Source organism: Salvelinus alpinus, chromosome 32, assembly GCF_045679555.1.
Source record: "Salvelinus alpinus chromosome 32, SLU_Salpinus.1, whole genome shotgun sequence".
Lineage (NCBI taxonomy): Eukaryota > Metazoa > Chordata > Actinopteri > Salmoniformes > Salmonidae > Salvelinus > Salvelinus alpinus.
The window spans coordinates 7,170,178-7,185,406 of NC_092117.1; the positions used below are offsets into that span (position 1 = coordinate 7,170,178).

Here is a 15,229-nt window from a genome sequence, read left to right on the forward strand (position 1 = left end):
TTTAAAGTAACTTTACTCATATATCATGCTTGCAAATATCAATAAAGGATATTTTACATACACAAAAATAATACTGATATTTGGGATTTTTTCATAGTAAGATTCACCAGTGGCAGGTAAAATAGAGGATGCACTGTATTTTCCCACTGGACCCATGTCCATAGCAAACTTTTCACACTATTCCATTTCTACACATGGATATTTGAATGAAAATTAATTGCAGTTATTAAAAGCAATTCAGAATCATCAGGGTGCAACATCTGGCACATTTATACATTTAAAACAAATACTATTGATCTGACAATATACCGTGGAATAGAGAACTGTGATTGCTCTGTACATTTCACTCATTGAGAATAGCCTATAGGCAAAACTAGATGTACAGTACATGACCCGAAACATTTGAGTGAGCAACCCTCTCAATACTTTCATTACCAAACCGTACTGCCATGATAACCAAATGGATAAATACATTTAGAGAAATATGAAATGTAATTGCACTTTCTCAAACGTACCTAAATCGGTAAGTTCACAATGTGCCAATCATTCAAAATGTAGCCGCTACTTGTCAAGGAAAAACAGACTGAATGATTGACAGTCATATTCCTGGTGAATATATATACAGTGGGGAGAACAAGTATTTGATACACTGCCGATTTTGCAGGTTTTCCTACTTACAAAGCATGTAGAGGTCTGTAATTTTTATCATAGGTACACTTCAACTATGAGAGACGGAATCTAAAACAAAAATCCAGAAAATCACATTGTATGATTTTTAAGTAATTAATTTGCATTTTATTGCATGACGTAAGTATTTGATCACCTACCAACCAGTAAGAATTCCGGCTCTCACAGACCTGTTAGTTTTTCTTTAAGAAGCCCTCCTGTTCTCCACTCATTACCTGTATTAACTGCACCTGTTTGAACTCGTTACCTGTATAAAAGACACCTGTCCACACACTCAATCAAACAGACTCCAACCTCTCCACAATGGCCAAGACCAGAGAGCTGTGTAAGGACATCAGGGATAAATTGTAGACCTGTACAAGGCTGGGATGGGCTACAGGACAATAGCCAAGCAGCTTGGTGAGAAGGCAACAACTGTTGGCACAATTATTAGAAAATGGAAGAAGTTCAAGATGACGGTCAATCACCCTCGGTCTGGGGCTCCATGCAAGATCTCACCTCGTGGGGCATCAATGATCATGAGGAATGTGAGGGATCAGCCCAGAACTACACGGAAGGACCTGGTCAATGACCTGAAGAGAGCTGGGACCACAGTCTCAAAGAAAACCATTAGTAACACACTACGCCGTCATGGATTAAAATCCTGCAGCGCACGCAAGGTCCTCCTGCTCAAGCCAGCGCATGTCCAGGCCCGTCTGAAGTTTGCCAATGACCATCTGGATGATCCAGAGGAGGAATGGGAGAAGGTCATGTGGTCTGATGAGACAAAAATAGAGCTTTTTGGTCTAAACTCCACTCGCCGTGTTTGGAGGAAGAAGAAGGTTGAGTACAACCCCAAGAACACCCTCCCAACCGTGAAGCATGGAGGTGGAAACATAATTCTTTGGGGATGCTTTTCTGCAAAGGGGACAGGATGACTGCACCGTATTGAGGGGAGGATGGATGGGGCCATGTATCGCGAGATCTTGGCCAAAAACCTCCTTCCCTCAGTAAGAGCATTGAAGATGGGTCGTGGCTGGATCTTCCAGCATGACAACGACCCGAAACACACAGCCAGGGAAACTAAGGAGTGGCTCCGTAAGAAGCATCTCAAGGTCCTGGAGTGGCCTAGCCAGTCTCCAGACCTGAACCCAATAGAAAATCTTTGGAGGGAGCTGAACGTCCGTATTGCCCAGCGACAGCCCCGAAACCTGAAGGATCTGGAGAAGGTATGTATGGAGGAGTGGGCCAAAATCCCTGCTGCAGTGTGTGCAAACCTGGTCAATAACTACAGGAAACGTATGATCTTTGTAATTGCAAACAAAGGTTTCTGTACCAAATATTAAGTTCTGCTTTTCTGATGTATCAAATACTTATGTCACGCAATAAAATGCAAATTAATTACTTAAAAATCATACAATGTGATTTTCTGGATTTTTGTTTTAGATTCCGTCTCTCACAGTTGAAGTGTACCTATGATAAAAATTACAGACCTCTACATGCTTTGTAAGTAGGAAAACCTTCAAAATCGGCAGTGTATCAAATACTTGTTCTCCCCACTGTATATATATTTTTTCCAACGTAAAAACATTGCAGCCAACTTAATTAATGCTGAATAAATGAATGCTTATTGTATTTAAACTACGCATAAGATACTTTTCATGACTTTTAACTCCAACATGGGTTTGCTAAAGTGTCCTGACTATCAGGTTGAATAATAAAATATAAATAGATGAATGATATAATGAAACCACATGATCACCAAGCAGTGGTACACTAGGGCTCGAAGGACAGAGGATTTGATTAGGTCATTTACTATAGTTCAAAAGATCTAGCAATAGAGGAGTAAGGCTCAGAATTCAGGAAAAGAACTACAAGGCAGGGCACTGAACACTGGACAACAGAGGTCCATGATAACCTGAGAGAAAACAGAACCAGACAGAATGACTGCCAGGGGGGGGGGGGGTGCTAACACACAGAGGACCTGAGAAAGGAATGCCAGGCCAGAGAGAGGATGTGGGTGAATGCTACATATAGCACAGAGATAACCTAGAAGAGTGAAATAAATTGCCAGGGGGATACAGAACAAGAGAGTGGACAACTAGCTAGCTAGCACACTGAGGATGAGGCAGTGGAGCATGAGGCTAGGGCCAGGGCTCAGAGGACCAGGCCTAGCTTCCTGGAGAGAGAGGCGAGGCCCAGCAGAGGAGCTCATCAGGGCTGTGCAGCGACAACGGTGTCCTTCCAGATGGCTACTATGTGATTCTGCAGAAATGGGAAGCAGCTGTGGGCAGCGCCGAGGCTCCCTCCACGCTTCACTGGGACCTAACAGGGGAGGGAGGACATTTGCATAAAAGGATAATCTGGCCAACCCACTCTCCCCCTGCCAGAATCCCAAATGTCACTTCCCCTTTCGGACAGTTTACTGAAATAGGCCTACTCTACCATTTAAGAATCAGTGAACTATTCCATTAGGGAGGATCCTATTTGACCATGCCAGATTATGTCCAGAGAAAAAGATAATGAAAAAAAGCATCACGATTTAACATGCCCACAAGTCATATCTGTTAATCTTAGGAATTGTTGGAAAGGCATTTATCCATGGACTGCAAATGTCATTACTGGTCCTCACAGGTTAAGATTACATGCGCAGACCGTGGGCGACCGTGATCATAGCTCAAACTGGGACACATGATAGGGCATAATACTGCGAAACATGGATGTATGGGCCTATTTGGCAGTCAGCAACTAAAATAATACATAGGAAATATTTATCTACAGTGTATCATCTTATATCCTCTTGACAGGGGTCATTTTCCTTTGTAGCCTAGTACTGTTCAACTTCAATTCAAAGCCAAAACTCAACCCAACATTCCTAGACATATAACATAAGGTGTTAAAGATACAAGACGGTAGAAGATGACATTATTCTTGGTGTCAAGTGGCTGGATCTGCATGCGCCAGAGGAATTCTGTGCATCTGGCCCGGTCCAGCTGCGGGGAGCCCCGCTGTTCTAACAAGCTTCCACCAGCCCTCTGGGATATGCTCAGTACTTGCATTGCTGGCTAATTTTACAAAGTTTCAATACTGAAGCCAACCCCAGAACTCTGAAATATTAATCAGCGACTTGACAAAAAGATGAAAAATACATGAAATACTTTTTTCATGGTCTTCCAGTTTTTCAAAGATTGTTTCATGAAAATTACATTACAATTTCATTTCATGTGTGCACAATCTATAATCGTCTACTTCTCGACCAGCGGCAGTCTATGTCCAGAAAGGCGATCAACTTAAAAGGAGATCAACTACATTCAAAATCTCTGTTGACTCCTTATGCATCTGGAGGACCAAGAATTGGCAGAGAAGGAAAAAAGTTGTGGCTTTAAGGAGAGGACAGTCTTGCATTTGGTGAAACCTGACTAAATAGCTTTGTGAGGTCAGCAGGATACCTAAAGTACTTGTTTTGGGATGATTCAAATATGGGTTCTTACACAAATATTAAACTACAGTTTTCCTGTTTTGTCAAGTACCAGCTTAATAGCACATGGTCATTGTGGCAGGAAGAGAGGCAATACAAGGCAGATCTGTGGGCAAGCCTTAACATGAGACCAGGATACTCTCAGCATTAACCAACTTCCCCAGCCATGGTTGGCACATCCATCACTTAAAGGCCCCTTGCAGCCACTACCTTACTGTTATTTTCTTTACAATGAAAATGGTCAAAAAAGGGGAAAAAAATGCTTCTTAGCAAAGACCAATTTCTTAATATTAAGCAAGAATTTAGCTAGGTCTGTCTGGGAGTTGTCTGAGTTGTCTAATTGCATGAGCCTAATGGGAGGGATCGGATAACCTGAAAACTAGCTGCTATTGGTAGAGAGGTTTGAAACACTCTTTGTTATTGGTCTATTAAAGCTGCAATATGTAACCTTTTGGGCGACCGACCAGATTAACATAGAAATATGCGTTATAGATCTGTCATTCTCGTTGAAAGCAAGTCTAAGAAGCGGTAGATATGTTCTATGTGTTCCATTTCTATGCCTCTCATTCTTAAGTTTCGTTTCTGCGTCTTTTACTTTCGGTTTTGTACACCAGCTTTAAACAGCTGAAAATAAATATTTTTTCCAATACCAAAAATATTGTCACAGCGGTTTAGATGGTACAACAATTCTCTACACTATACTTGCTTGTTCTGTCACGAACTGAAATTAGGCGAAGTATTAGAATTTTTACAACCAGCAAATGGCGAGGCGATTTCTGCATAGTGCACCTTTATCTTATACCGCCTGGTGATGTCGCCAGGCAGGCCAAAACTCCACCAAACCAGGCTCAAATTTCAGGCGGTCTTCTCAAACAGCCTTTACACTAAAAGGGCAATTTTCATCATTTTCACAGTATTACTCCAACCTCTTAGTGTGGATATATATATATATATATATATATAAAAACACAGTAAATAGACCAATAAGAGTTTCAAACCTCTCTGCCAATAACAGCTAGTTCTCCCCTCCCCACTCAGACCACTCCCATACAGTCCTAGCTAAATAATTACTTTACAAATTGCTATTTGATAAGCTATTTTTATTTATTTTTTACCATTTTAATTGAAAACAAATCACAGTGAGGTACTTCATTTTTACCCAGAAATTATTTGATAGAGAAAAACAGCTGCATTGGACCTTTAACAAACCGAGTTGATGAGAAACTGATAGCCGATGTAGGCCTATATTCATCTACTTTGGATAAACAGGTAGCGAATGGAGTGAAAAGGGAACATATTGCCACATGGCCCCATAACCCATCCTCAGAAAAACACTTTGCCACATTTCCTCTCTGTGTACAAAGGAAAACCTGTTTGCAATGCAATACCATAGAAAACATTCAGCAACTTTATTAAGAACATATTACTGACACCAACATCTTATTTAGTGAATCCAAGTGTAGAAAAACAAATAACCTATATTTGTGAATAAATATACTGTGCCAATGATCAGTAAGTGAAAAACCAAGTAAACATTCAGAAAGAATATTAAAATCTTATGGTAGTCTGTCGCAGGAAAACTAACATTTAAATGCTAGGTCATTTACTGAACAAAACAAATTAAATATATCCCCAACAGCAGTAAATGTTAAATATAGGCTGATATTTGTAATCGGAGTCTATACTGCTGCCCAGATCAACGACCACAACCAAAAGTCTTGTTCCACTCCTCATAGAGCTCCAGGTCTTTGGCTGAGACGCTGGGCCTTACTGTCCTCAGGGCCTCCTGGAAGTCACAGTGGAGGATGGGCCGCACCTGGTCGGGGGTGATGGTGGCAATGTCACGGAGCTGGATGCTCCGGATGGGGCCAAGCGCTGCCTCCCGACACAGCCCCGTCATATCAGCCCCAGAAAAGCCCTCCGTCCCTGTGACCACTGTCTCCAGCTCGTCCTCTCCCAGCTGGCTCTTCTCGCGGGCCATGAGGTGAGAGACTATCTGCCGTCGGGCAGCTGCCTCGGGGAGGGGGATGTAGAGGCGCTTGGCAAGGCGGCGCCGGGCCGCTTCGTCTATCTCCTGAGGGCGGTTGGTGGCCCCCACCACCAGGACGCGGTCGTCGGCTGAGGTGGCCGCCCCGTCCAGCTGAACCAGGAACTCTGTCTTTATCCGTCGGGATGAGTCGTGCTCCCCGTCCATACGCTGGGACAGAAGAGAGTCGATCTCATCGATGAAGATAACAGCTGGCTGATGGCAGCGGGCGATGGCGAAGAGTGCTCTAACCATTTTCTCTCCCTCCCCCACCCACTTCGAGGTGAGAGACGAGGCACTGATGCTGAAGAAGGTGGCCCCTGACTGGCAAGCGATGCACTTCCCGATCAGAGTTTTTCCTGTGCCCGGGGGCCCGAATAGGAGGATGCCTTTGGGTGGACCACGGAGGCCAGTGAAGATGTCAGGCCGGAGCATAGGCCACACCACAATCTCCTTAATCGTGGCCTTTGCAAACTCCAGGCCAGCGATGTCGTCCCAGGCTACGGGCGGACCATCGTCCATAATTTCACTGATGATCAGCTCGATGATCTTGGGCTCAAAGTTTTTCAGACGCTCGTCGACTGGCTGAGTCTCCTGAGCATTGCTGCTACCGACACCACTCTCTATGTCCTCCGGCCTCGGCATGGGGGACACAAATTTGGAAAATGTCCCCCGTGGCCTGTTGGCCCCCAGTGACTTCTTTGTGGCCCCCCCGATGGTAGCTGCCATCGCAGGGGGCTGCTGGGCTCTCTGGGACTGGTGTGGGTGTTTTTTCTGCTGATCAACAATAAACTGCTCCCTTGCCGTTTTGAAGTTTGTGCCACCACAGCATGGGTCTTGCCTTGCCTGTCCTCCAGATGCCCCCCCTCTGCCATTCTCTCCACCAGAGTTGTAAAACGTCTTCCTCTTGGAGGTGATAGAGTTTAAGACAGACTGGTGACCTGCAGGGGCTGGGTTTGGTTGTGGTGGAGCTGAGGAGTGCTGGCAAAACAGAGACTGGGCCCGTGCCGAGGGGCCAGCAGAGGAATGGGGGTAGCTGGGGACTCCCTGAGCGCCTCTTGGTCTTTCTGCTGTAGCACTATGTAAAATGCTGAAAGTGCTGTTGCACTCAGGCTTGGGCCATGATGGGGGTCCCGATGCTTTGAATGGAGTCTCTGCAGCTTCGAGTCCAGTGGAAGGAAGAGACAGGGAGCTGCCTCCTCTCTCTTGTCCAACGAAGATGTTAACATCTGCAGGTGCAACAAGGGACTTTCCACCCCCTGTCCCAGCCCGAAGCATCTTCCGCACGCACGGCAGCTCCAGCACACCTGCAGTTGTCAGGGACGATTCCCATTTGTCGCTGTGGTTCCTCTGACTGCGGGCCAGGTGCAGTACGCTCTCTGCATAGTTGTTAAGCCCTGTGCGAGGTTCTTCCGAGTCCAGCACTGCAGCATAGCGCTCCGAGTAGGTCCTGAGCAGGCTGCCCGTGCCGGCCTGAGAGAGCTGGGCGCTCGCCCATGCATATTGTATGGCAAGGATGTGCACCCGATAGGCGTCTGCCGTCTGTTCAGGTGTGCAGGTGCCAGATGAAATGTCAAAGGACCTCCTCTGCCACTCGCCCAGGTGTGCACCACTCATGCCTGGCGTGCTCCCGCCTGTTTGAGGAATGGGGGACAGGAGTTATTAAAAATGCATGACCCAAGAAGCAGCCAAGCAAACAATAACACTCACACATCTTATAAATTCCATGAGCCTTATAAAAAAAAATTGTGTTGAAGGGATTACCACATTATAACTTCACTTATTCAATGTAAGTCATGTCTAGACTTACAAGTATCTAAAATTACATAGCCAGCTATGACATATTGGGATTATGAATATACCGATAAGTGAAAAATAACGTAGTGTCAAATATGTACCCCTCTAGCCTGTGGCAGAAGCTAGCTATGTGTCCCCTAAATTACTGTTGTCATTTGTGTTCCAGGTTGTCATTTTTCACTCGCGCTGCGCATATTCTCACAACAACGCCTGGATAAATGCTGCGCGACTGAAACAAAACGACTTGGAACACAATTTACATTTAGGATGCTCATTTTCTCGGGGAAGAGGGATGCGCTAGCCCGGGTTTCCCCCGAACCAGCGAAATTCGATCTAGCTCGAAAAAAAAAATTGAGCTAGCTCGAATTTGGCGCTGATTTTAAAATGCCAATGCCATGGGAACGGGGTTCCATTGTTAGCTAACGTTAGCTCCCTGTTCCTAGACTGTTTAGCTAACTACTGTAGTATCGGCTAAGATAGCAAGAGCCAAGTTAGCTAGTTGACTTAGCTACTAACCTACTGTAACTGTCGTGTTAGACATATCTCGACTTACCACAGATAAGTAACAAACAGTTGTAGTTTGGAAAACAGAGAGCATAACTTTTTTGCACCATGGAAAAGTGGTTATATCAATATCATATTCACAGCTGGAAGAACAAAAATAATTGCCGCGCCAACTCTTTGAACTCACCCCTATGTTATTTTTGGGTACGTCAGGTGACCTTTCTTCTTCTTCTTCTTCTTCATATTTTTTTTTATGGTCTTCTTCTTCAATGATATCATGGCGGACCGCAAACAAACTTTCATGTGCATGCTGCCACCTACTGTGCTGGAATGTATTCTGCCCAATTCTATATATTTTTTTTAAATATATTTTTTTATTTAACCTTTATTTAACTAGGGAAGTCAGTTAAAAAATGTTTTATTTACAATGACGGCCTACCCCAGCTAAACCCAGACAACGCTGGGCCAATTGTGCGCCGCCCTATTGGACTCCCAATCATAGCCGGATATGATACAGCCTGGATTCAAACCAGGGACTGTAGTGACACCTCTTGCACTCTTGCCTCTTGCCTTAGACCGCTGTGCCACACACACTGCCTTGAAAATAAATTTCTAAACCAAATAAATCCCTTCCAACTCCCCATCCCCCTAACCCCATTAAACTTGATCTATTAAACTCCACCCTTGTTCAGCATGTCAACAACCATATCAACAGTAACATCTGTTACCCCCAATATCCTTTTTGCCGTCTCCACAACAACCTTCAACCTGGCATTTCTGCTTTCCACAACCCAAATCTTATTGATAACCTTACCAATAAAAGCTATGAGGTCAACTTTATTCATTATCAAAGGGTCCTTTGACACCACACATTCATGAGAGCAAGATTTCTGAACCCGTCCTCGAAACCATGCCAGGACCATCAGAAGCACCAGCCACAACAGTAAATCCACTTACTACAGGAACATCCTTATAAGCTCCATCAGTCCGCGCTGTAGTTCTACCAATCTGTCTTACAGCCTCTGACTGATCCTATATCTCTGAGCCTCTCTAGCGTCTCTCTGCACCTGTCATCCACCAAATGCTACACTGAGTTCTCCCCCACAATTACAGCACTTAACCTTCACATTGCTTCAACATTCACCGTAATCATGTTCACCTCCACACTTGGCACATCTTTTCTTTCCTTTACAATGAGCAGCTACATGTCCCATTCTTTGGCATCTAAAACATTGCAGTGCATATGGGACAAATTCTCTAACATTGAAACTAAGGAATCCTGTCTGTACTTTTCCAGGAAAACTTCCTCAAACCTCAGCATCCCTGATAAGCTTTCACTTCTTTGACCCTCTTTCCTACTGATCAACCTTTGGGCCTCAATCACTCTGCCTCCCTTCACATTTTCTTTAACATCATCTATGGACATAGATATTGGAACCCCAGTGATGACTCCCCCCAATATACCTTGGGGCTCCTGAGTGGCGCAGCAGTCTAAGGCACAGTGCTAGAGGTGTCACTACAGATGCCCTGGTTTGAATCCAGGCTGTATCACAACCGGCCGTGATTGGGAGTCCCATAGGGCGGCACACAATTGGCCCAGCGTCGTCCGGGTTTGACCGGTGTAGGCCGTCATTGTAAATAATAATTTGTTCTTAACTGACTTGCCTAGTTAAATATGAAATAAAACTTGGTTTTACATGGTTTTATTGGCAGACTACATCCCAAAAGGTGTATTGCCACCACCTACTGGGTGGGGTAAAATACTTTAACGAAAATAAAACATAAAAATAATGATAATGAATAAATAAAACTAAACAAAAGTCAATGTACTCTTTCACTTAGTAAAATGTACTCAGATCCCTAAACAGGCTCTGGGGCCTGAGACGGGGAAGCATCTTCAGAAAATTACATCTGGAATTGGCTTCCTATTTCACAACAAAGCAACCTTCACTCATGCTGCCAAACATACCCTCGTAAAACTGACTATCCTACCGATCCTCGACTTCAGCGATGTCATTTACAAAATAGCCTCCAACACTCTACTCAACAAATTGGATGCAGCCTATCACAGTGTCGTCTGTTTTGTCACCAAAGCCCCATATACAACCCACCACTGCGACCTGTATGCTCTCGTTGGCTGGCCCTTGCGTCATACTCGTCGCCAAACCCACTGGCTCCAGGTCATCTACAAGTCTTTGCTAGGTAAATCCCCGCCTTATCTCAGTTCACTGGTCACCATAGCAGCACCCACCCGCAGCACGCGCTCCAGCAGGTATATTTCACTGGTCAACCCCAAAGCCAATTCCTCCTTTGGTCGCCTTTCCTTCCAGTTCTCTGCTGCCAATGACTGCAACGAACTGCAAAAATCGCTAAAGCTGGAGAGTCTTATCTCCCTCACTAGCTTCAAGCACCAGCTGTCAGAGCAGCTCACAGATCATTACACCTGTACATAGCCCATCTGTAAATAGCCCATCCAACTACCTCATCCCCATACTGTATTTATTTATTTATTTTGCTCCTTTGCACCCCAGTATCTCTACTTCCACATTCATCTTCTGCACATCTATCACTCCAGTGTTTAATTGCTATATCATAATTACCTCGCCACTATGGCCTATTTTATTGCCTTACCTCCCTTATCTTACCTCATTTGCACACAGTGTATATATACATACTTTTACCCCTACTGTATTATTGACTGTATGTTTGTTTATTCCATGTGTAACTCTGTGTTGTTGTATGTGTCGAACTGCTTTGCTTTATATTGGCCAGGTCGCAGTTGTAAATGAGAACTTGTTCTCAACTAGCCTACCTGGTAAAATAATGGTGAAATAAATCAAATAAAAAAGACAGTATTCTCTGCAATGTTTCAGCTGTGAAATCTTGGAGATCAAAGAACCTTTTAGACACTTTCACAATGATTTCCAGTTTCTTCGATTTTTTTTTGTTCATTTGTCCTGTACAATTAATCACCTGAGCAATAAACGCAACAAAATCAACTTTCTTCACGATTAGTATTTCAGGATCTCTCAACTGACGGACATACACAGACTGTTGGGCATCATCCACTGCCATAGCAGTGTGTTTCCAGCTACTCTTCTGGACTGTGAGTTCATTACACTTCGTAAAAACATAGCCCTACCAACTAACCCTACACCCATTAAAAACCTCACCACTATTCCACTACTTGGCCCTAACTGATCCTACACCAGGCCGGCAGCCTGGTGACACTACATGACACTATCACTCAACACAGCTTGTAACTCTTCTGCAGTAAAATCTTCTACACTAAAGTACATCTCTGCAGCTGCCACCAACACAGCTATTCTCTGTGATTTGTTCCTGCTGAGGCAGGTAGCCTAGCGGTTAAGAGTGTTGGGCCAGTAACTTAAAGGTCGCTGGTTCGAATTGCTGCAACATAACCATAAGCTTGGCATACGTCAGGTGACGTCACTCCTACGCAACGCTCATTTCTCAACCAAGCAGGGATTTGTAGATCTATGTAGCTATGCGGAGGGTTAGATGGGACTTATCTTTACACCTCCTGTGAACACTTGTGTAGGAGAGGTAAGGCACTATAGTCTAGGGTACAATTTGAACTGGGCCTAACCTTGAGCCCTCCCCTCTCAATGCAAGTGCATGATGCCATCTGGTGGTGAAGATATAGCTAATACCAGAAAACTGCTACTGTACTATGGGAATGAAAATATGTTCAGTTAAATTAGGGATAGTTTTGGCCAGTCCAGAAAATCCAGTCCAATAAGTTCAGTTCAAGTCCAGTCAAGTATACTCCAGTCCAGTCTAGTCAGTCAAGTCTATATACAGTACCAGTCAAAAGTTTGGACACACCTACTCATTCAAGGGTTTTCTTTATTTTTACTACATTGTAGAATAATAGTGAAGACATCAAAACTATGAAATAACACAAGTGGAATCATGTAGTAAGCAAAAAAGTGTTAAACAAATCAAAATATATTTGAGATTTGAGATTCTTCAGAGTAGTCACCCTTTGCCTTGATGACAGCTATGCAAACTCTTGGGATTCTCTCAACCAGCTTCATGAGGTAGTCACCTGGAATGCATTTCAATTAACAGGTGTGCCTTCTTAAAAGTTAATTTGTGGAATTTCTTTCCTTCTTAATGCGTCTGAGCCAATCAGTTGTGTTGTGACAAGGTAGGGGTGGTATACAGAAGACAGCCCTATTTGGTAAAAGACCAAGTCCATATTATGGCAAGAACAGCTCAAATAAGCAAAGACAAATGACAGTCCATCATTACTTTAAGAAATGAAGGTCAGTCAAGGCGTAACATTTTAAGAACTTTGAAAGTTTCTTCAAGTGCAGTCGCAAAAACCATCAAGCGCTATGATGAAACTGGCTCTCATGAGGACTGCCACAAGAAAGGAAGACCCAGAGTTACCTCTGCTGCAGAGGATAAATTCATTAGTTACCAGCTTCAGAAATTGCAGCCTTCATGGTCGAATTGCTGCAAAGAAACCACTACTAAAGGACACCGATAAGAGGAAGAGACTCGCTTGGGCCAAGAAACACGAGCACACAGTAGTAGGACATTAGACCGGTGGAAATATGTACTTTGGTTTGATGTGTCCAAATTAGAAATGTTTGGTTCCGCTGTGTCTTTAAGAGACGCATACAGTAGTAGGTGTGGTTCCCACTGTGAAGCATGGAGGATGTGATAGTGTGGGGGTGCTTTGCTGGTGACACTGTCAGTGATTTATTTAGAATTCAAGGCACACTTAACCATGGCTACCACAACATTCTGCAGCGATACACTATCCCATCTGGTTTGCGCTTAGTAGGACTATCATTTGTTTTTCAACAGGACAATGACCCACAACACACCTCCAGGCAGTGTAAGGGCTATTTGACCTAGAAGGAGAGTGATGGTGTCGCATCAGATGACCTGGCCTCCACAATCACCCGACCTCAATCTAATTGAGATGGTTTGGGATGAGTTGGACTGCAGAGTGAAGGAAAAGCAGCCAACAAGTGCTCAGCATATACATTTACATTACATTTAAGTCATTTAGCAGACGCTCTTATCCAGAGCGACTTACAAATTGGTGCATTCACCTTATGATATCCAGTGGAACAACCACTTTACAATAGTGCATCTAACTCTTTTAAGGGGGGGGGGGGGGTTAGAAGGATTACTTTATCCTATCCTAGGTATTCCTTAAAGAGGTGGGGTTTCAGGTGTCTCCGGAAGGTGGTGATTGACTCCGCTGACCTGGCGTCGTGAGGGAGTTTGTTCCACCATTGGGGTGCCAGAGCAGCGAACAGTTTTGACTGGGCTGAGCGGGAACTGTACTTCCTCAGAGGTAGGGAGGCGAGCAGGCCAGAGGTGGATGAACGCAGTGCCCTTGTTTGGGTGTAGGGCCTGATCAGAGCCTGAAGGTACGGAGGTGCCGTTCCCCTCACAGCTCCGTAGGCAAGCACCATGGTCTTGTAACGGATGCGAGCTTCAACTGGAAGCCAGTGGAGAGAGCGGAGGAGCGGGGTGACGTGAGAGAACTTGGGAAAGTTGAACACCAGACGGGCTGCGGCGTTCTGGATGAGTTGTAGGGGTTTAATGGCACAGGCAGGGAGCCCAGCCAACAGCGAGTTGCAGTAATCCAGACGGGAGATGACAAGTGCCTGGATTAGGACCTGCGCCGCTTCCTGCGTGAGGCAGGGTCGTACTCTGCGAATGTTGTAGAGCATGAACCTACAGGAACGGGTCACCGCCTTGATGTTAGTTGAGAATGACAGGGTGTTGTCCAGGATCACGCCAAGGTTCTTAGCACTCTGGGAGGAGGACACAATGGAGTTGTCAACCGTGATGGCGAGATCATGGAACGGGCAGTCCTTCCCCGGGAGGAAGAGCAGCTCCGTCTTGCCGAGGTTCAGCTTGAGGTGGTGATCCGTCATCCACACTGATATGTCTGCCAGACATGCAGAGATGCGATTCACCACCTGGTTATCAGAGGGGGGAAAGTATGTGGGAATTCCTTCAAGACTGTTGGAAAAACATTCCTGAAGCTGGTAGAGAGAATGCCAAGAGTGTGCAAAGCTGTCATCAAGGCAAAGGGTGGCTATATTTTGATTTGTTTAACACTTTTTTGGCTACTACATGAATCCATGTGTTATTTCATAGTTTTGATGTCTTCACTATTATTCTACAACGTAGAAAATAGTAAAAATAAAGAAAAACCCTTGAATGAGTAGGTGTGTCTAAACTTTTGACTGGTACTGTATGTCCAAACAGGGTTGGACCCCGGACATTGCTCTGCATTGCATTTAACTTTATAATGTTATGTCTCATTATTTAATTAATATAATCTGCTGGGTTTTGAATAGGAGGCAAGTTCAACTGACCATTATTAGGCCCATGCTCTCAAGTGAACGAGATACATTCAATCTGGACATTTGTTCAGGGGTTACATCTGTATCAATTTCATACAATCAAATAGAGGTTTCTCTTTGACCAAAAATAAATGTTTCTCTACCAAAACCTCTGACCCTTAAATCTCTGCCCTTATCCTTTAAAATATATGATATTCTTTCTGGGATATACAGTACATCAATATTTCCGTTATACACAAATTGAAATAGAAATGAACATTTACCTTATTGCTTTTTGCTCTGCAGAAGGTATTTAATCTGATAACCTCAAGTGAGGTACCAGAATAGAAAGACTACAATAACCACAATCCATTGCAGGTCATGTTTATCCACGTTCCATGTGACGATAGATGA

The 15,229-nt window shown here is 44.2% G+C and overlaps 1 protein-coding gene across 3 annotated transcripts; it reads right to left on the reverse strand.

Moving 5' to 3' along the window:
* Positions 1-5,529: 5,529 nt before the first annotated feature.
* Positions 5,530-15,214, reverse strand: LOC139562708 (fidgetin-like protein 1). Of its 3 annotated transcripts, none has more exons than XM_071380658.1 (2): positions 15,100-15,214; positions 5,530-7,804 (listed from the first exon to the last, which is right to left on the reverse strand). In XM_071380658.1, exon 2 carries the CDS (start codon positions 7,785-7,787, stop codon positions 5,841-5,843), a length of 1,947 nt encoding a protein of 648 aa, XP_071236759.1. In that variant the 5' UTR covers positions 7,788-7,804; positions 15,100-15,214; the 3' UTR covers positions 5,530-5,840. The 3 variants fall into 3 exon arrangements, with proteins under 3 accessions (XP_071236759.1, XP_071236758.1, XP_071236757.1); XM_071380657.1 differs by lacking the exon at positions 15,100-15,214 and adding an exon at positions 8,659-8,750; XM_071380656.1 differs by lacking the exon at positions 15,100-15,214 and adding an exon at positions 8,521-8,682.
* Positions 15,215-15,229: the final 15 nt, after the last annotated feature.